We start from the raw sequence: 21,655 nt of genomic DNA on the forward strand, positions 1-21,655 counted from the left end.
CACAATTGGCTGCATATAAAACCGTTTACATAAAACTAAGGCAACTGTATCTCTCTGGGATTCTGTAATGAGTGGGATCCCTAAAAGTGAGATGAGAGTAACTTGTTTCCATTGACTGCCATGGCGTCACTTCTATTCTAACTCGAGATAGCTCTGATATAACTAGATCAAAGCTAGCGTTGGTATGTGTGAGTGTGCTTCAGTCTCACTTCTCAACTGCAGTTTAGACATACCCTATGATTTTCTACCTCTTGCCTTTCTTAATAGCTGATATATTTCCCTTTGTTATAATGAAGAATAAGTACTAAGTTAACGTGTTGAATAAGTGGTCTTCTTTCTTTAAAATTGCTTTATATTGCTATATCCTTTATATAGGATTCAGTAAAGAGTCCAAAAAACAATGAACTTTGCACCTGACATAAATCTAAATATAAATAATTTTTGATCGTTCATTTGTAATTAGCAATAATCACTGAAAAACATGTGTCTGCAACTATCTGATGTGGAAGGAAGAAATCTAATTATGAACGGCAAATCTTTTAGATAAAAATACTATGTGATTTTTTACAGTTGTGGGTGCCAACAAACTGATTAGAAATATGCTGTGTAAACTGCAATAATCATGATACTAATCAAGGATTTATGGGACCAAGGTACCATGGTCATGGATGCACTAAAAATGCACAGACAAATGACTGAGGCTTTCAAGAACCAAGCAAGCAAGCAAAGCGTAACTAAGGGTTTATCTATACTGCAGTTAAAAACCCGGGGCTGACTTGAGCTAAGAGGTTGTTTAACTGTGGTGTAGACATTCGGGCTCAGGCTGGTGCCTAGGCTCTAGGATACTATGAGGTGGGAGGGTCCCACAGCTTGGGCTGCAGCCCGAATACCTACACTGCAATTAAACAGCCCCTTTGCCTGAGCTCTGCCTGCTTGTGTCTGCTGGCACAGGCCAGCCACAGGTGTCTAATTGCAGTGTAGACATACCCTAGAAGACTTGGGTGGTTCCCAGGGCCAGATAAAGGCATAGGTACTAAAGACCAATATTAGAGCCCCAGCACCTTGAATCATGTGATCACTTCAGAAGAATGTTTCTAGCCCTTATAGTTGCAGAGAGCCTGTGCATCTCAGTGGGGTTTTAATTTCTAAGATCCACTTCTCTGTGGGACCCCACTAATACTCTTCTTCCCTAACCCCCAAAACAGAGGACTGTGTGTGTGGCAAGAGAAGAGTACAGTGGACTCACTCTTGCCCCATCTACCCAATGTTTACACCCCAGCTCCTGCCCCAGTGAGGGGATAAGGGTGGGGGGGGGCTGCTGTTCCCAGCGGGAGGGGCTGTTCCTGCCACTCCTGGCTGAATGAAGGGGACCCCATATCGTTGCTTTTAGAAAGGGAGGGTGGCATCACTGCCATTTGAAGTGGGGAATGAGGACACAGCACTGGGGTGAGGCCATGGGGTGGAGCCATGCAGGGGCGGGGAGTTCATGTCATCATGTGCCTACAACTCCGATTTGCCTTAATCCTGCCCTCGTGATTCCTTTGGTCTCTACAGGTAGTTAATGCTAACATCCATTTCCTCCTGTATATTTCTATTAGTAATACTGTCAGAAATTAATACAAAGGAACTTCAGAATTCTGACCAATACTTTTTCTATTACCATTTTTCTTAAAGGTCTTTAACAATAGTTAGAGCTTAACTGTATTAATTTTTGTACTGAATTTTGTGTGGAATACACCTAAGTAGAGTCAAGGCACTTAAAAAATCTAACCCGAACAAAGATTGCTGGAAATTCAGGCCATGAAAAGTGTGTCCCCTTCTGGGCCCATTAAATTACAGCCTGTTTTGTCACTTCAATGGATTCTTTCTATATTTCACTGCAACCTGTGGTGACTCTGCTTAATACTGTATGTCCCTCTGCTTTCTTTTGTAGATCTTGGCAAGCGATAACTTTTGACAGACAACCTGCATCGTTCATCAGAATAGTTGGAACTCACAACACAGCTAATGAGGTATGGGACAGTTTTTAAGAGAGGAAAAACTATTATATTCTTGCTGGATATACAGATTTAATTCTATTTCCATAGTAAACTGCTAATTCTGCCTAAAATGTACCTATGTTTATTGCTGCTCTAGCAGTCTAGTAATGAAGAAAGAGTATTTTCGTCACTTTGTCATTATCTTTCCAGACTCTACAGGTTTCTTCACAGCCAAATGTAAAAACCATTGTAGCACTCCGAGAGGTTGTAGTTAGGTTGACGGAAGAATTCTCCTGTCGACCTAGCAATGTCTACACTGGGACTTAGGTCATCTTAATTACATCACAACAGGGCGTGAACTTTTTCACAGCCCTGAGTGATGGAGCTAAGCTGACCTAACTTTGTAGTGAGATCAGCTGAAAACGTTTGTCTGGCATTCATCATGGCATTGTTGAACATTGCTGTAGGTTAGGAGAAATACTTAGCATACAAATATTTATTTTTAGGAATGATCACGATTATAAATGCACTGGGGAAGCAACATAGACTCTGATTGCTTGTTTTTTATCACACAATATTAAGATACCCTATAAATAAAAAATCTCATTTTCCAGAAGAAGATCAAGTATAAATAGGATTATTCTACTTATAAATCAGTGATCTGAGCAATCAGTCAGCTATGAGTATGCTGTGTGGTAATCAGGATAGCTGATTTTATTTATTCATTTATTTTGAATTCAGAATATTTAGAAACATCAACTTGTGCACTACTTAACCTGCAGTATGTAACCATGTGATCTCTCTGTTGTTACCCTGCTCCTCCCTCCTCTCCACTAGTTTGAGACTCTCATTACAAATTTCTCAAATCAGGCGCTGATTCTGCAATTAACTCGGGGTGGGGGGGCGCTCAGAATGTGTAAAGTTAAGTGAGTACATGTGTACATCTTAGCAGAATTGGGGTCTTAGATTGTAAGCTGTTTGGGACAGGAACCATGTCTTCCTATGTGTTTGCAGAGCAACACAATGTGGTTCTGATTGTGTTTGTGGCCCTTTCAGCACTATTATAATACAATTATAATACAGACACTGCCTCTGCCCTCTCTTACAGAGGATTTTTACACTCCCTGGATCAGACTGTGGTGAGGGTGTTGGTCTTCTCTTCCATTCATGCCACTTCCAACACCTCCTTTTCCCACCTTTTTGCCTCTTCTGAGCAACACTGCATCCGACACTATTCTCCTGTCCCCCTCCATGTTGCTGTCATCTACCGTCCACCCAAATCCTTCCCATCAGCCACACTCTCTGATTTCAACTCCTAGCACTCTCTCTCTTTCTTTCCTCTCAGTCTCCGACAATCCACATTGATGACTTCAGCTTCCATGTTGACGATCCTTCCGACACCTTAGCTACACATTTCCACACCCTCAAGTCTTCATTTGACTTGCAGCACCTGTTCAGTTGCCCCACTCATGAAAATGGCCATTCATTTTACTTGATCTTGCCCAAGCACCGCTGTCTCTTTGATCTTCTGTTGCTGTGTTCCCCTTCTCCGACCATTGTCTGATCTCTTTCAGCATCACCCCATCAGTCCCCCTACTCCCCACATCCTGTCACTCAGTCTTTCTGTGACTTCCAGGCCATCAGTGTGGATAACTTCTCACCTGCTCTCAGCCCTCTTTCCTTTCTTCCTTTGATGGGGTTTTTTATTCTCTCCATGCTTCACTTTCCTCCACCCTTGACTGTTTTGCCCCTTTCTCCCATCACAAGCTCTCCTCTGTCAACTCCCAGCCCACCCCCAATATCCGCTTCCTGTGCTCACACTGCAGAGCATCTCTGGTGGAAATCCTGTGACTAGGCTGACTTCCTCCCTTGCAAATTAGTTCTCTCCTCCTTTAGTTCTGCCATCTTCCTAGTAAACAATTTCAACTTAAGTGAATCTCACACGCACAGTCTCAGCTGCCTTTCTGCCACCTTTGACTCATTCCTCAAACCCTCCCCTCCTCCTGCCTTCATTTCTGTCTCTGCACAGGATCTTGCTGATTTCTCTCCAGAGAAAATACAATGTGACCTTCCCCCTACCCTCAGCTTCCCTTTCCTAGTACAACTCTCCTCCTTCCCTGTCACAGATGCAGCTCTCTAGCTCCTACCCCTCTATTTGTCCCAGGAACCCATCCCACACCATTTCCTGATCACTCTCATGCCCACTCTCATCCTCTCCTTTAATCTTCTCCTTAACCTCTCACTTTTTTCTGGTTCTTTACAAGCATGTTTTAATCTCTCCCATCTTAAAAAATAACCAACCTTGACCCCACTTCCATCTCCAGCTACCTCTTCCCCATTCTTCTTTAAGCTCATTAAATATGCTGTCTACAATCACTGTTTGGAGTTCCTTTCCAATTCCATCCTCAATTCTCTCCAATCTGGCTTCTGCCCACTGCATTCCACTGAAACCGCTCTCACCAAAGTCTCGAATTATCTTTTTCTAGACAAGTCTCAGAATCAGTACTCCATCCTCATCCTCCTTGGCCTATCAGCCTTCTTCAGCACTAACGATGTGGGGTTCATTAAATAACAAACCAGTGAATGAGAAAGAAATAAAACTTTAGTAAAACAAACTGGAGAGCATCTCGGATAAACTGCTGCACACAGCCATGCATTGTTCCCAATCCCCACCTCCAGGGCACATGTCCAAATTCCTATGTTCATAATCTTGTCACTTATGAGGGAACGTCTCTAAATTATAGTCTTCTACAAATGTATTTCTACATCTTCCATCTTAAAGAAAAACAAATTAACTCTTATATACGTATATATAAACAGCTAACAACTATCTAATAACACATGCATTAAATTTTCTACCCATGTTGTGCATTTCCGTAAACTCAATGTGTCAACTACCTAGAGAGGAGAGGTTACAAGCACATCACTCTGGAGTGTCTTTACCACTCAGTTTCCCCAAATACCCCTTCTCCAGGCAGGTTAGCAAGTGTCTATGAGTCTTTCAGGATGCTTAATCTCCACTCTGATCTTCTCAGTATCACCCTTTCAGTAGAGTCTGACTGGAGTCTTGTTCCTTGACAATTTCTCCTTTGTGTGTTGATAATAAAGGATCAGTCAGATGGGAAATACCAGAGTCCACAGGTACTGTCAATATGTTGGATTTCTAGGATTACTCAGAGATCCCTTATATTACATCGAAATGTGTCCCCCGTTCTGTCTGGACTACATACGACCTTGGATACAGCTGTTCTTTAATGGTACCCATTTGGCCCCAAATATTAGATGTGTGATTCCTCAGGCACACTCTGTCACCTGGGTTAAGAGATGGGAGATCACAGGTCCTTTTGTCAAAATAATATTTCTGCTTCCACTTCTGATTTTCTTTCATCTTCCATATAGTTTCATTGTTATGAGATTTCAGCAAGTTATCAGTAATTGGTAAATTAGATTTGATCCCTCTTCCCATTAACAGCTGCACTTGAGAAAAGTCATTCTCCGGGGTTGCACTTCGGTAAACCAGTAACACTTTCTACAAATCACCCCCGCTGTCAAAAGTCTTTTTCATAAGGTTCTTTACTGTCCATATAGACCTTTCCACAAATCCATTTGATTAGGGAGCAATTTGGGCTTGATGTTTGTGATGAATATCCCAATCTATTGCAAATTGCCTAAAATCTGCACTGGAAAATTGTGCCCCATTATCAGTAAAGACTTCATCTGGAATTCCATGTGTGGAGAAGATACCCTTCACACTAGCTGTCACTTACTTACTATTAGTACTGTGCAGTGTGCAAATCTCTGGATACAGAGAATAATAATCTGTGACTATTAAATAATCCTTTGATTGCCAAGTGAATAAGTCAGTGCCTGCCTTTTCATAAGGCCTTTGTGGAACTGGATGGAGTCTCTGTGGCTCTGCTTCTTGGCATGGCTTGTATTTCAAGCATGAAAAGCAGTTTCCTACCATATTAGCAATGTCGTGATTGATCTGCAGCCAATACAGCACCTCTCGTGCTTGTTGTTTACACTGTCTTCTTCTATCCAAATTAAAATCTCAGCCCATCTCTCTAACATCTGCTCATGGATGTCTAGCCATTAGCTAAAATACTGTGGAAATGGATCTGGGGGTCATAGTGGATCACAAGATAAATATGAGTCAACAGTGTAACTCGGTTGCAAAAAAAAAAGCAAACATCATTTTGGGATGTATTAGCAGGGGTATTGTAAGCAAGACACGAGAAATAATTCCGCTGATTAGGCCTCAATTGGAGTATTGTGTCCAGTTCTGGGTGCCACATTTCAGGAAAGATGTGGACAAATTGAAGAAAGTCCAGAGAAGAGCAACAAAAATGATTAAAGTTCTAGAAAACATGACCTATGAGGGAAGATTGAAAAAATTGGGTTTGTTTTAGTCTGGAGAAGAGACGACTGAGAGGGGACATAACAGTTTTCAAGTACATAAAAGATTGTTACAAGGAGGAGGGAGAAAAATTGTTCTTCTTAACCTCTGAGGATAGGACAAGAAGCAATGGGCTTAAATTGCAGCAAGGGCGGTTTAGATTGGACATTAGGAAAAACTTCATAACTGTCAGAGTGGTTAAGCACTGGAATAAATTGCATAGGGAGGTAGTGGAATCTCCATCACTGGCAATTTTTAAGAGCAGGTTGGACGAACACCTGTCAGGGCTGGTCTAGGTAAGACTTAGTCCTGCCTTGAGTGCCGGGGACTAGACTAGATGACCTCTCGAGGTCCCTTCCAGTTCTATGATTCTAATATGGTGGAGGACCTCCCTTTTGCTAGGTCTAAATTGTTTGTGGACAGCACGGTTGAAACTCTGTGAATATTAAAGGACTCTAGGGCTACCCGACATTCTCTTGGTATCTATAGATCTGCCTACAAGAGAAAGCTCAGCAAGTCCCAGATGGCTCAGCAATCCCCTCTTGCTTAATCCCTGACCTTCCAGATGTCATATGAACTTCATCAGAAGAGACAGAGATTCCAGAGAAGGAAACCATCCACCTCTCAGCCTTCCACCTCTCTACTTTCCACCTTCAAGCAGCAATTTTGACAGGCTAGTTGAGGGCCTGAATTACCATCCTTCTCCTTGCCGGCTACACCAATTCACCTGCCTTCCTTCATTTGGCGACCACCTTTACTGCTTCAGGTGGGCTGGGGAGTTAATCACTACAGAGAAATGGGTTTTGGAGATTATTTCCACAGGGTATACCATCCATTTTACTATGCTTCCACCAACAAACCCCCCATCCCATCCCTCTTCAGGGACCCCTCTCTCAAGAGCTTGCTTCATCAAGAAATAGATTCTCTCCTATGCTTGGGGGCTATAGAACCAGTGCCCATGCAACACAGATGAAAGGGATTTTATTCTGGGTATTTTCTGGTACCAACAAAGAATGGCATTTGGAGACTCATCCTAGATTTGAGGCTACTAATTCCATCACTAGAGCAAGGAGATCGCTTCTCAGCCCTTGACCTTTGGGATGCATATTTCCGCATTCTGATCCATCCATCCCACAAACAATTCCTATGTTTCACTGTCAGTCAGGACCACTTTCAGTACTGGGTGCTCCACTTTGGTCTTTCATCTGCCCTGAGGGTCTTTTCGAAAGTCATGTCAGTAGTAGCAGCACAGCTCTGCAAGAAATGTATTTTAGTATTCCCTTACCTGAATGTCACAGGCAACTTCCAAAGCCATAAATCTCTTCCTCAAATTGGCCCTGCAGTTCAACATTCAAAAATCCACTTTGACCCCTGTGCAAAACTTAGAATTAATTGGGGCTCATCTCAATTCATTAACAGGAAGTGCCTATTTTCCTCTGCATAGGTTTGTGGCCCTTTCCAACATAGCCAGTACAATGCAACTCAGTTCCCAAACTCCAGTCAAGAACTGCCTTTAGGGGTGGCTCAGGCTGTTTATTCACCAAACAAACGCAGTTAAAATGTGCTTCTTTCTATACCCACCTGAGTAAAATAATCCCTCGACTGGTGGAAAGATTATAACAATGTGTGTGCAGGAGTCCCATTTGCATGTCCTCTCCCAGTGGTCATCATAATGAAGATGCCTCTCTACTAGGGTGGGGAGTGCATCTAGAAGCTTGCACAGCCCTGGGCAAATAGATGTCGCAAGAGACCATGCTACACATCAACCTCCTGGAATTCAGAGCAATCAGATATGCGTCTCCAATTTTTACCACTAATCAGGGGCAAACACATAAAGATCATGATGGACAACTGCGCAAAGGATGTCAAGCTTTGAAATTGGTGCATACGCATCCAGGACATCATCACAGCAGCCTATCTCCTGGAGGTTCAAAATGTGACTGTGGATGCACTTAGCAGGCACTTCTTCTAAGATCATGAGTGGGAAATAGACCCCAGCTTATTACACCACATATTCCATCAATGGAGCACTCCTCAGATTTGTTCACCACAGAGTTAAGCAAGAAATGTACCCAGTTTTGCTTGAGAGACGTACTGGGTCACCGATCCTTGAGGGATGTTATTCACCTTCATTGGTTGTCGGATCTCCTGTATGCATTCCTACAGACTCCTCTAATAGCCAATGTTCTCCTCAAAATAAAAAGAGACAAAGTCAGAGTCATCTTAATAGTTCTGACCTGGCCCAGCAAACATGTATTCCTTACCTAATATAATTGGCCGTTTGCTCCCCAATCACACTTCATGCCGCTCCTCATCTCCTCTCCCAGGAAGGCAGGAAGATCCTTCACTCCAGTTTCACAGTGTTTTGTCTCAAAGCATGATTGGTCGATGGTTCACGGGATTAGAGACTACCTGATCAGAGGAAGTAAAAAAAGTGCTATTACACAGGTAGAAAGTGTATATTCGCTGCACATACTCTCAAAAATGGACCAGATTTCTCTCTTGGTGTGACCTCAGATATATTCCATCGATGACCTCATCACTGCCAGATATACTGGACTATATCCTAACACTAAAAAGTTCTGGACTCTGCTGAACTCTGTCAGAGTCCATCTGGGAGCCATCAGGGCTTTCCACTCTCCAATAGAGGGTTATTCCATTTTTGCCCACCCAATGACAGAGATTTCCGAGTTCCCTGAGGAACCTTGATCTGCCAGTCAAGCATCCTACTGCTGTTTGGATCCTTAATATAGTACGTAAATGCCTCACAAGACCACCATTTGAACAGCTGGCTACATGCTCACTGCTCCATTTATCAATGAAAATGACATTCCTGATCTCCAAGTGATGGCTAAAGTAGGGGCCTTTATGGCGTGCCCCCCTTTCACAGTATTTTTTAAGGACAGGTCATGCTGTGACCCCATCCAAAATGTTTATACCTAAAATTTCTTCCAGTTCCATATTAACCAATCCATTCTCCTGCCATTCTTCCACCCTAAGACTCCCCTAGATAATCAAGAAGCACAGTTGTACCCCCTTGACATCAGAAGAGCCCTGGCCGCCTATCTGGATAGAAAGACCCCCAAATTGTTTGTCTTGCTTGCAGGTAGATTAAAAGTCCCTGTAATCTCTAATCAAAGTCTTTCCAAGAGGATATCCATCTGCATTAATTCTTGCTACGAGTCTTGTAATATTCAAATACCTTTGAACATATGTATTTACTCTACGAGGTCCATTTCCACCTTTACAGCATTCCTCAAAAATATGACCATTATTGAAATATGTAAGGGCCTCTATACATACATTTACTGAACACTACTCAATAACTCATGACTTTGCTTCTGATGGAGTGTTCAACTCGGTTGTGTTTCTTTGCTACTGGACTCAACTCTGAAGCACCCCCCCACCACACACGCTTTAGAGCAAACTGCTTGGTAGTCATCTAATGTGGAGCACCCATAGGGACACTCCTTGAAGAAGTAATGGTTCTTCTTCGAGTGCTTGTTCATGTCAATTCCAATCAGGTGTGTCCGCGCGCACGTGCACAGTAGCTGGAAGATTTTTCCCCTAGCATCTGTGGGGTTGGCTTGGGCACTCCTGGAGTCGTGCCTTCATGGCACACAATAAAGGGCCTTGCTGACCCATCACCCCCTCAGTTCCTTCTTACCGCCAGTGACGGTAGCTGGAACTTCCCTTTACTCTGCTTCGGCAAGGGGCTTAGCAGGACTTTTGGTTTGCACTGTAGATAGTTCTAGTTGGTTAGTATAGCGTAGTTAGTTCACTTATAAATTACGGAGGTTCCGCCCCCCCCCCCCATCTTTCTCCCCACCTTATTTGTCACCGGGGCATGCCGCGATCCCCGGGCTCCAAGACTTGCTATTCACGTAACTCAAATTGCATAGCTTAGATCGACTTTTCCATTTAGTGTGGACAAGGCCTAAGTGTTTCAGATGCTTTTGGTATAACATTTGTAAGATACAACCTTTCCTATCCATCCACAGAGCTTAAGCTCTCATCCAGGCTCTCATCATCTTGTGTCTCTGTTACTGCAACATCCTGTTCTTTGGACTTGACAGATGCTCTCTTGTAGCACTCATAACCATTCAGAATGCTGCTGCAAAGATTGTTTTCCTATTCCATCATTGTGACCATCTCACCCGTCTCTTTAAATCCCTTCACTGACTCCCTGTTCTTTATTGTATCAAACATAAGCTGTTTGTCTTCACTTTCAAGGCCCTTCACAGTCTCTCCCCACCCTTCCTATCATCTCTCATTTAGTATTGTAAGGTTGACTCCTGCCTCCAATCAGTCCAAGATGTCAGCCACTATCGCTTACACCTCTACCTCGATATAACACTGTCCTCGGGAGCCAAAAAATCTTACCGCGTTATAGGTGAAACCACATTATATTGAACTTGCTTTGATCCACCAGAGTGCGCAGCCCCGCGCACCCCCCCCCCCCAGAGCGCTGCTTTACCGCGTTATATCTGAATTTATGTTATATTGAGTCACATTATATCGAGGTAGTGGTGTACTTCTTAAATTTTCGAACAAGCACTTTCAGGCTTTCTCCCATACTGTCACTCATGCTTGGGATGAGCTCCCTGTAAACATCTGCAAAGTCACTTCATTATCCTCCTTCAAATCCCTCCTTCCAACTCTCCTTTGCAGTTGCCTTCAAAAAAATTGACAATGATTAGGCTGCTGGTGTGCTGAGACCACTGCCTATCATGCTGACCAATATTGTCTTGTTCTCCCATGCCAATTATCTGTATCCATCTGTTGCCTCTTGTCCGATGTTTAGATTGTAAGCTCTTTGGGTCTTTTTTGTTCTGTATTTGTACAGTGCCAAGCATAATAGAGTCCTGGTCCATGATGGGCTCCTAGGGTGATACAAATAAGAATGATAAGTAATCAGTAAAGTGTATTAAGTGACTATCAGGTGGACTCTCTTAACTGTAGTGGTACTAGAAGTCAAGATTTCTGATTTTATTTACTATATGGGAATGTTTGTCCTAGGCAAGACAACGCTAGGAATATAGAGTGAAAATTGCCAAGTCAAATCAATACAAATTGCTGAGGCAATGGTTGCTATCATGCATACCTTTTGGAATCAGCAGTCAACACTGCCAACACTCAGCAGAAGTTTGGAAAAAGAATGAGCAAGAGACTGAAATGGGAAGAAATACACCATTGGAACTGAAATGGGAAGAAATACACCATTGGAACAAAGATAAAAAATATTCTAAACACTAAAAATGATTTTAAAATCTACATCTTGTTGTGAAGCTCAGTTTTCATTAGTGAATTCTCAGAAATTTGGAGCTAGGATATCTTCCTGCCTCCCGTGGATTTGTTGAAAGCACACCATGAAAGCTTATTCCATTTCTGCTTTATGTAGACTGTCGTATTTACACTCATCAGTCTCTTTTGGTTATCATCTCTTTACTAAAGATCACTAATATAGATTTATTCCTGTAAAATGTGAATAATTTTAAACCACAAAGTAAATAATGAATAGCATCAGTAAGCAAAAGCTACAAATGGAAGCAGATAAATTATTCAGCTTTTTAAAATGTCTGTACATTTTTCAAAATAGGGAACCAAAGCAGTGCTTTAACCTGATGAATTCTTTTATGCAAGCAGCTGAATATCTCTAAAACCAATAGTCTTGTAGGTTCCTATTCATATACTTATAACATTAGAATTCTGGGGACATTATAAATGGGACACTACGTTGGTCTTGGAGACTGCACCTGAAATGGTGATAAAAGTTAAATCAATTCCCCTTCCCTCCAAAATCCATCTGTACTAGCTCCTGTGACAAAGCAATAGATGAGCTACAGATACAGAATTTACTTTAAAGCTGTGAATCAGCTCTGTGATTATGTCCTCGTTTTTGGGCTGAATATCAATGAAAGAATATTTCATAAGTTTGGATGATCATTTCCAACACCTGTTTCTTGTTTTTATTTCTAACTGATTTCACTTTCAGCACTGAATACTTTGTCCAGTTATACAAAGCTGTTCAATGAAAGGCACAGTATACTGCCTACAGGGAAAACTGCATCTTAAACCCTTTTTTCCTCATGGAGTGCACCCTTTAGGTGACAGGCCTGGCTTCTTGCACCTCACTCTGGGAGGAACAATGCAGTCCACCCATTCTTTGACTGGATTTCTGGTCTGGAATCTCCTTGGTTCTCAATCGTGTTAGTGACACAGGTCCAACTTGGTGTTGTACCTGTAAGAATTTTCCTTCAGGAGCATATGTGATAGTGTATGTTTGTACGTTCGCAGAAATAGCACCTTCAAACAAGACATTATTTATTCATTCCTTTTAAGGTACAAAGCAAGAAGAGCAAAAGGCTAAAAACAATAAAAGGCCTACACAAATGGATCTGTCTTACACCTTCAGCTTTCCTTGCCATCTTTTTCTGAATTCCTCTTAGGCCACCTAACTCTTTCTCTGGCAGGGAAAGCAGCCAATCCTGCAGCAGCAGGCTATGTATCTGTGTGCCTCAGTCAATCTGTCAGCTTTCACTGATACAACCTGGGTAACCACTCCTTTCTTTTCTAACATTTGTGAGGTTTAGAATCCCCTCTGATCCTAGGCCCAGCCTTGGGAAGAGAAAACCATTCTAGTCTGGATGGAGACAGACGGGATATTCTCCAGTTTATAATTCCCCCTATTGTTTCCTCAAGGAGCCTTCTCTTTGCCATTGTTTTGTTTCCTGTGGGTTTCATTCTTTACGGACTCCTTTGATTTAATTCCTGACTTTTAGACAGGTTAATATCAAGCAGATAACTCTCATTCTCCACAAACCATAAATGAAGTTTGCAGCAATTTAGGAACATGGGAGCTGCCGTACTGGATCAAACCAGAGATCAGTTTAGGTGGTATCCTGTCACCAACAGTATCCAGTATCAGAAGCTTCAGAGGAAGTCCAAGAAAGCATGCAGTAGGCATTTATGGGATATTCTGCCCATAGGATAAGTTTACTCCTGACCCCCAATAGCTAAAAGTTGGTTAAGACCTGAAGCTGAGGGGGCTTATTAGTGCAATTCTCTGTAGAAATTGGTACTATTTCTAAGGAACTGTATAGTAGTTTATGTAGAGCACACTGCCTGTGGTGAAAATTCCTTCTGTATGTGCAAATTCATTGCACATTCTAGCTCTCCACACTGTAGCTTGTTTTATAGATACAGGTTGGAAAGAGATGATGGTGCCCATTTAGGTCATTCCCTCTTTTGGCATTAAGAACTGTATTCCAAAGTAAACTTTGTTCAAAATAATTATTTTATTTCTGTTAAACTCTAGAAGAGCAATATTATATGCATTGCACCTATCACTCCACTTGGTTGTTTTGCTGTATATTAAGTAACTGCTCAGAAGAATCCCATCTAAATTCTGTATTGCCTGCCTCTTCACTCGTATTAAGTTGTGATTTCCCCCCCCCCCCTTTTTTTTAAATAGTAAAATGGCCAGAATATTGCATAGTATTCCAAAGGTAGCCTCAACAGTATCTTCAATAAAAACCAAGCCATTTCCTCTGATTTATATAGTGTTTGATCCCTCTGTTTTGTATTTTGTAAAGCCATATGCAACAGGATCTACAGTGTTATTGTCTACTACCCCACATCCTCAGTGATCATTGAGGTTGTAATCTTTTTTGGTTTTCTCCTGAGTTTCATATCTTAAATTTCTCTGCATTTACTGAAATGCAATGAATTGTCTAAGTCACAGATAGTGTGCAAAATTAGTCCTCTAACCCAGTAGCCTCCTCTATCTACCTTGCACTGTCTCCATTTGGATATACCTTAATTGTTGGCAGTTAATGTTAATTTACACTACAACTCTATTACACTGCTCTGACAGTGTAAAGTGGCCCTAAAGTGGGAGTAAATTATATTTAAGACCAAGTTTAAGACCATTTACATCCATTTTATGGCCACTTTATGCTTCCAGACCAATATAAATGGGCCTTAGTGTAAATGAGAATCAGGTCCTTTTTCTTTTATTTTAACCTCTTAGTTCATAAAAGCCACTAGCGTCCTGTGTTTTACATATTGTTACAAATCAGGAAAGAAAATGTTAAGCACTCACATTCTGAACTTTTCTTCCTAAACTGGCTCTTTCATGTTGCACCATATCAGAAACTTTTCTTCAAGACCAAAACCATTATTATCACTGCTTGCCTTTCCCCCCCATCAGCTATTTCGTTTCTTCAAAACAATATAGTATTTATTTGACATGATCTTCTTTCTGTGAGTGCATGCACACTTCATTAATTCACACCTTTCCAGGTGTTCTCATATTCTGTTTCTGATTCACATTTCCACTATTCTTCCCCACTGTGAAGATTAATATTGCAAATCTATAGTTCCTAGATTTTCCTAGATTGTTAGTAGGGCTGGTTTAAGGTTTTCAACAGCATGTTGCTGCACATGAGACCGTCAGAACTGGCAGTCATACTCCATGTTACTGGAAAACATGTAAAAATGGCAAAATGATTATATTTTATGGTGTTGAAGTAGATGTACAAGACTAATGCAACAAACTAAGGAAGCAGAATGACCTAGTAGAATGAACAAAGGACTGGGAACTGTTAGGGACAAGATGTGGGCAGTCTGGCCTATAGGCTGGAGCAGGGGTAGTGTCAAATGGTTGGAGCGGGAATCAGGCCAGGAATCAAAGCTGAGGGTCAAAGCTGGGTTAGCTGGAATGAAGCAAGGCTAGGAACAGGGCTGGAACAAGTCTGAGAACAAGCAAGTGTAGGCGCTATCGCCGCTGTGGGCAAATGTTTGAACAGCCAGCACCCTGCTACTGGTCTTAAGAGTAGGTCTGGTGATTGCCTCAGCCAATCAGGCAGTTTGGCCAATAGGGCAGCTCACTTGGGGCCCAGCTGTGCTCATTAAACGCCCTGAGGGTTAAGCTAGCAGGTAAACAGGCTAGCTGCAGGACCTTAATCCTGACAGTATCCCCTCCTTGAAGGGTGTTTCCCAGGGGCACCAGAGCCAGACTTGTCAGGAAAGGTTTTGTAAAACTCCGACAAGCTGGCCCAAGGCATGAATATTTTCCACTTGTTCCCAGGATCGTTCGTCCAGACCATAACCCTCCCTGTCCACTAAGTACTGGAATTTCCCTCTAATGTGTCGGGAGTCAAGGATCTGTCAAACCAAATATTTTTCCTTCCCCTGGACAGTGATAGGTGGAGGTGGTGAGGTGTACCGGGGCAGAAACGGGTTTTCAGTATAAGGCTTCAGGAAGGAGACATGGAACACTGGGTGGATCCAGAGGGACTCAGGCAATTGTAACCTGAATGTGACTGGATTGACCTGTTCCAGAATCTTAACTGGACCCAGATACTAGTGGTCTAATTTAGCCAACAGGCACATTGACTTAAGTTTCCAAGTGGGTAGCCAAACCTTGTAGTGTATGGCAAGAGTGGGGGTAGCCTGGCAATCCTGGTTGGCGTGGGTTTAAGCCTCCTTAGCAGTGGTCAGGTGTTCCTTCGATTCTTGGTGTATTAGGCGTACGTGAGAAGTTAAATCTGCAGCAGGAGGTACCAGAGACTTCGCAGGGATATCTGGGTGAAAACAAAGATGAAACTCATCGTTGGCAAAGAAGGGACTTCATTGGGTGGAGGCATTATCATACACAAATTCAGCATAGAGAAGAAGGGGAACCCAGTCGTCTTGATGATAATTCAAAAGCAGCAAAGGTATTGTTCAAGGATCTGATTGACCCGTTCTATTTGCTAGTTGGTGTGCAGATGGTATATAGATGAGATGAGAGATTCTATGCCCAGAAGCATTAGAAGCTCCCGCCAGAAACCAGAGATTAACTGAGGGCCCTGGTCTTGTCAATCTGTGGTAATGAAAAACTCTCTCCAGGAAAAAGCAAGCCATTTCTGGGGCAATGAGGATGGCACAAAACGGGATTATTTGTGCCATCTTGATGAAAAGATCAACCACCACCAAGATTGTTGTGTACCCCTGAGAGCAAGGCAACTCCACTATGAAGTCCATGGACATGGTGATCCACAGTGGATATGATGAGGCTGGAGAAGAGCAAGTGGTTTCAAGCATAGGCTCTTGGTTCAGGCACCGAGACTGCAGGATGTTTTATCATTTTTTGACAGAGGTGTGCATGCCCAGCCACCAGAAAGTCCTTGACACCAAGTTCCAGGTCTTGAAGTGGCCAAAGTGACCAACAAGTGGTCATTCATGGCTTAAAGCCTAAGCTGTCCCACCAGAACATGAATACAGCCTTTCTGGAAGAGGTCATCATCCTGTAATCTAAACTCTGCAACAGGTTGGGTACTGGCATCATCAAGGGATGGGTAGATCTAAGCTGTGAATGAGTCATTGGGCTGCAAGAAATAGATGGAGGGCATCAGGTTGCTGTCTATTGTCCCATTAACAAAATTGGACACCTTAAGAACTGTTGAAGGAGTTCCTCTGCCAGAATCAAGGTACTCATCCTTGCAGGACAGGTTTTTTGGCACTGGATGACAGGTAATTATGAAATTGAGCCAGGCAAACAAGAGGGACCAGCAAACCTCTCATTGGTTAAGGTGCCTGACTGTCCAGAAGAATAACAAGGAGTCCAATGGCACCTTAAAGACTAACAGATTTATTTGGGCATGGGTTTTTTACCCACAAAAGCTTATGCCCAAATAAATCTGTTAGTCTTTAAGGTGCCACCAGACTCCTTGTTGTTTTTGTGGATACAGACTAACACGGCTATCCCCTGATACTTGACTGTCCAGAGGTATTCCAGGTTCTTGTGATCTGTGAGGATCTGCACAGGGAACCTGGCCCCTTCTAGAAGATGGTGCCATTCCTCGAAGGCTGCTTTTATGGCTATCAGCTCCTTTTCCCATATATCATAGTTTCTCTCCACATGAATTAGCTTATGTGAATACAACGTACAGGGGTGCAGTCATCTGCTGGCTTGGACAACACTGCATCCAGAGCGAAGTTTGACATGTTGGCCTCTACTGTAAATGGTTTTGTGGGGTCAGATGGGTGCCATAGTGAAACTCTCTTTTAGTTGCTTGAAGGTGGATTGGGCTTCTGGGGATCAAGTGAACCAGGCTCCCTTACTTAGCAGGGCAACCATAGGATGACGAAACTAGGAAAGCCCTTGATAAATTTCCTGTGAAAATTGGCAAAGCCCACAAATTGCTGTACCCCATGAAAGTCCTTTAGTGAGGCCCAGTTGTACATGGCCACACCTTTCTTTAGTCCATGATTATCCCTTTGGGACAGATGATATACCTGAGGAATTCAATTGTATCTTGGTCAAACTCTCACTTCTCAGGCTTAGCATACAGACAGAATCCCTCTAGGAAGTTGCATACGTGATGATTGTGAAGGGCCTAATTTTCTGAAATGATGTGGATATCATTAAGTAAGATAACTACAAAATGGTGTAGCATGTCCCTGAAAATATCATTGATGAAATGCTAGAAGATTTTCAGGGAATTGCACAGGCCAAATGGCATAACTAGCTATTCAAAATGTCTCTTCCAAGTATGGAAGGTGGACTTCCACTCGTCAATCTTCCTAACCCTTATCAGGTTATAAACTCCATGGAGGTCTAACTTTGTGAAGACCATGGATGAGCTAAGTCATTGAAAGAACTCCCTGATAGGGGACAGGGGTTACTGATTCTGTTTGATAACCTTGTTTAGCTCACTGTATTCGAAACAGGGCCATAGAGATCTATCCTCCTTTACAAAGAAGATCCATGCCCCAGCCAGAGGTATGGATGGATGGATGAAATCCTTTTGAAGACTCTTTTTGAAGGTAGCTTCAGAAAGAGAGTAGGTGTAACCAAAAGAGATTTCCGCTTCCAGGTAAAGATCAATGGAGCAGTCATAAGTGGATGGGGTGGCAAGGTGTACACATTCTGCTTATAAACTCTTGGTATTTAGCAGGTATCACCGAGGTGGCATGAAGGGATGTGGATGGTACAGAGATTCCCTGTGAAATAATGGCCTCAGTTTTTCTGAGAAGGCAGAGTGAGTACAGAGGACTTCTGGCCCAGGGCTGTGTTTTGGGAGACAAGATTGCTGACAGTGCAGGGAGCTGAAATGTACTGCACCTGCTTGCCAATGGATATGCAGATTGTAGGTGGCGAGCCAGAGCATGCAGAGGATAATCTGAGAGTGTGGTGCTCAGATGAGCCCAAACTGGAGGATAGTAACCTCCAAGGGGGCAGTGTGGTCAGTAACCAGGCCCTACAAGAGATGTGTCCCTTTGATGCACTCCACCAAGTATGGAGAGCTTTCACACTGGATGGGCATCGCATGTGCTCATGCAAAGTCCAAGTCCATGAAATTACTGAAGGCACTCAAATCCACCAGCGCTTCCAGGTGGACCTCAGACATGATGGGGTGTCAGAGTTGGAGGGAGAGTCGGAAATGTGTTGGGTTCTGGTTAGCTGTTGCCAGAGTACTGGCAGACAAATATCAATATCGAGTACTCGGGGGAGGGAAGAACATCAGCCCAGATGCCTCTGTTGGAGCTGAGACATAGTATTTGCTGAGGCAGAACAGCCCAATGCGAAGTGTCCTGGTTCTCTGCAGTACAGGCATAAGCCTGCCATTTTTGCTGTCTTTTTTTTCTTCAGCCTTGGAAAGGGAGGACTGGGCATGGCCAGTTTGCATGGGGTCAGTCTGTGGGGGCAAAGCCAGTGGTTAGCAAACTGAGGTTAGGGAAACCACTGGGCCATAAGAGGCTGAGCTTCACTCTTAGCAGTGCTCAGTCAGACGGTTATCACTCTTAATGCACAGTTTGATTATATTGGCCAGGGCAGGCAGGCAAGGACTCCATCTGTGCCAGCTCATCTTCGGTTGAGGTAACACTGCAAGCCTCTTTCCATTCAGTGTCTGCTACCAGGCCCTGAAATTCTATGGCAAATTTGGCAACCAATCAGCCCCCCTGACGCGTTTGGGTCACCAATGATTACCACCATGGTTTTCACAAAGTTTTTAAATGGACCCAAGAACAGGCTAGATTTTTCCATGAGCCAGGAAGCCCAGGCCAGTCTCCTCAGTCAGCAAGCTGATGATAAATTCTACTTGGGCTTAGTCAGTGCTCTTGGTTGCAACAGAAACAGAAGCCAGCAAAGATTCAGAAATCCACAGAATTTGCTAAAGTCACTGTTGAATTTATCCAGCAGTGGAAGCAGGGGACGGAGCTGCAAGTTGTGCAGCTTGTGCTTGCAAGGCCACATTCTACACCTGCAAAGCAGCAATCTGAGCCTGCAGGTCCTGCACTGCACCCACTATCTGCAATAGGAAAACATTTGTCATGGTGGGATCTAAGCCAGGGAGAACTGAATCCCTTTTCCTTTGATGGGTTCCTCTTGGTGGACTGATCAAACAGGGACTGGGAAATAGACAGTAAAGGCTGGTTGTTGCAGCAAGAGTCAGGCCTAGTGGTTGGAGCAGGAGTCAGGCCAGGAATTGGAGCTGAGGGTCAGAGACAGATTACCTGGAGCGAGGCGAGGCTGAGTCCATGGCAGGAGCAGGGCCTGATCTGAGTTTGGAACAAGGTTGGGAACAAGGTGGCTCAGGAGCGATCACAGCCGTGAGTGAATGCATTCAGCAGCTAGTGCCCTCCTGCTGCTGCTGCTGCTGGTTTTAAGAGCATGTCTGCTGATATCCTCAGCCAATCGGGTGGTTTGGCCAATCAGGAAGCTCTGTTGGGACCCAGCTGCACTGGTTAGACTGCCTAGGAGTTAAGCTGGCAGGTGAGCAGGCTGGGATTCCTTATTCCTGACAGATGAAATTCTGGTCCCATGGAAATCGGTGGCAAAACTGCCATTGATTTCGGTAGGGCTGGGAGTTCATTCCATGTGTTCTAATCCCAGCTTTACCCTTTCCATGTTGTGTAGCTTCAGGCAACTTACTCTCTTCCTTCCTGTTTTCCTCATCTGTAAAATGGGTGAGTAATATATCCCTGTGAGGTAGGTGTGTAAGGATTATTACCTAGTTAGTGGTTAAAAGTGTTTTTAAAACATAAAATGCTATGTATTAGTAAGCATTAAGTAAAAAAATGTTGCACAAAATACAAAGATATACAACTTTTCATGAGCTCAAGAATAATCTAATTTGAATTGCAGCCTGGTACAAGACAGGCTGCCACCTGCATGTGTTGAGTAAGGTGTCTTAAAAGATAAAGAATTTGATTCCTGCTTAATTATAGGTATTACACAAGTTTCTCTCCAGTCTGCCACTACCTTCCCTGTTTCCAAAAGATTTGCGATATGTTTGAAGAACGTTAATATTTGCCATTTCCTTTGGAGTTTTGGTCTTGATAAGCATGTGACTGTAAAGTATTTTTTTTTTTTTTTACTCTTTGGATGTTTGATTTTGTTTGAATTACCTATTTAGCATGATCCTGATTTCCTCAGCATTGTATCTGCTTCTTCTGGAAAACGTGTGTCTACTTCTAGCTCTCATCTTTTGTGAACAATAAGGCAATTAATTCATTAATTTTTTAGCAGAATTTAGTACTTCTGTCAAATTCCCCTAATGCTATCTCTCGGAGGCCCTAATGCCTTCTTCACTGACCTCTTGTTCCTGATGTACTTAGAATTGCTCTTCCATTAATTTATCTTAACTTCTTATTAAAAGTTTCTTGTATTCTCTACCCCCATTTTTCCTCTCTCCCCTAATTTCACTTTGTAATCCTCTTTTGAACTTGATGTTGTATATCTCACCTACTTCGTGTCTCTTCCTTTAGTCTTGATTTTATTTTATACCACCATGTTCATTCATGTTAGCATTTTTCTTCTAATCTTACTGTGCTTATCACTAGATGGCAGGCATACATTAATATATTTTTGAAAAATTTCTCCTCTGGTCTTTCCTTTTTTTATTTGATCCTATTTCACCCAGCCTTTTCCCATATTCTTCCAAAATTTGTTATTCTGTTTTTATCATGTCCTTTTATTACTCAGAAGTCAATGACTGCTCTTCTTTTCCCTTTGAAGTCTGATGGCCAAACTCCCATTGACTTCACAGAGAAAAGAATTGGGTCCCTACTTCCTTCCTTTACATAACATGCCACACCTAAACTGTTCTTATCACAGTGTCTATAAATGTGTTATTCAGTTTGTTCCTTCTGTTTAATGTGTCCCAGTTTGTTTAGATTATTGATATACAGGAGAGTCTCATTGTTACTTCTCTGTTCTTTTCACAACTCTATTTTGATTTGTTACATGACTTCCTCATCCCTTTAATCATTCAGATCAGATGCT

General features: G+C 42.7%; 1 protein-coding gene across 1 annotated transcript in view; it reads left to right on the plus strand.

Annotated features, from left to right (window-relative positions):
- BTBD9 (BTB domain containing 9) overlaps positions 1–21,655 on the plus strand; it is a 272,643-nt gene that overhangs the window by 244,335 nt on the left and 6,653 nt on the right. The window contains exon 10 of the mRNA XM_034764813.1: positions 1,934–2,012. Within this exon, the coding sequence (XP_034620704.1) occupies positions 1,934–2,012 (79 nt within the window). The remainder of the gene's footprint in view (positions 1–1,933; positions 2,013–21,655) is intronic.

This window comes from Trachemys scripta, chromosome 3, assembly GCF_013100865.1.
Source record: "Trachemys scripta elegans isolate TJP31775 chromosome 3, CAS_Tse_1.0, whole genome shotgun sequence".
In the NCBI taxonomy this organism is placed as follows: Eukaryota; Metazoa; Chordata; order Testudines; family Emydidae; genus Trachemys; species Trachemys scripta.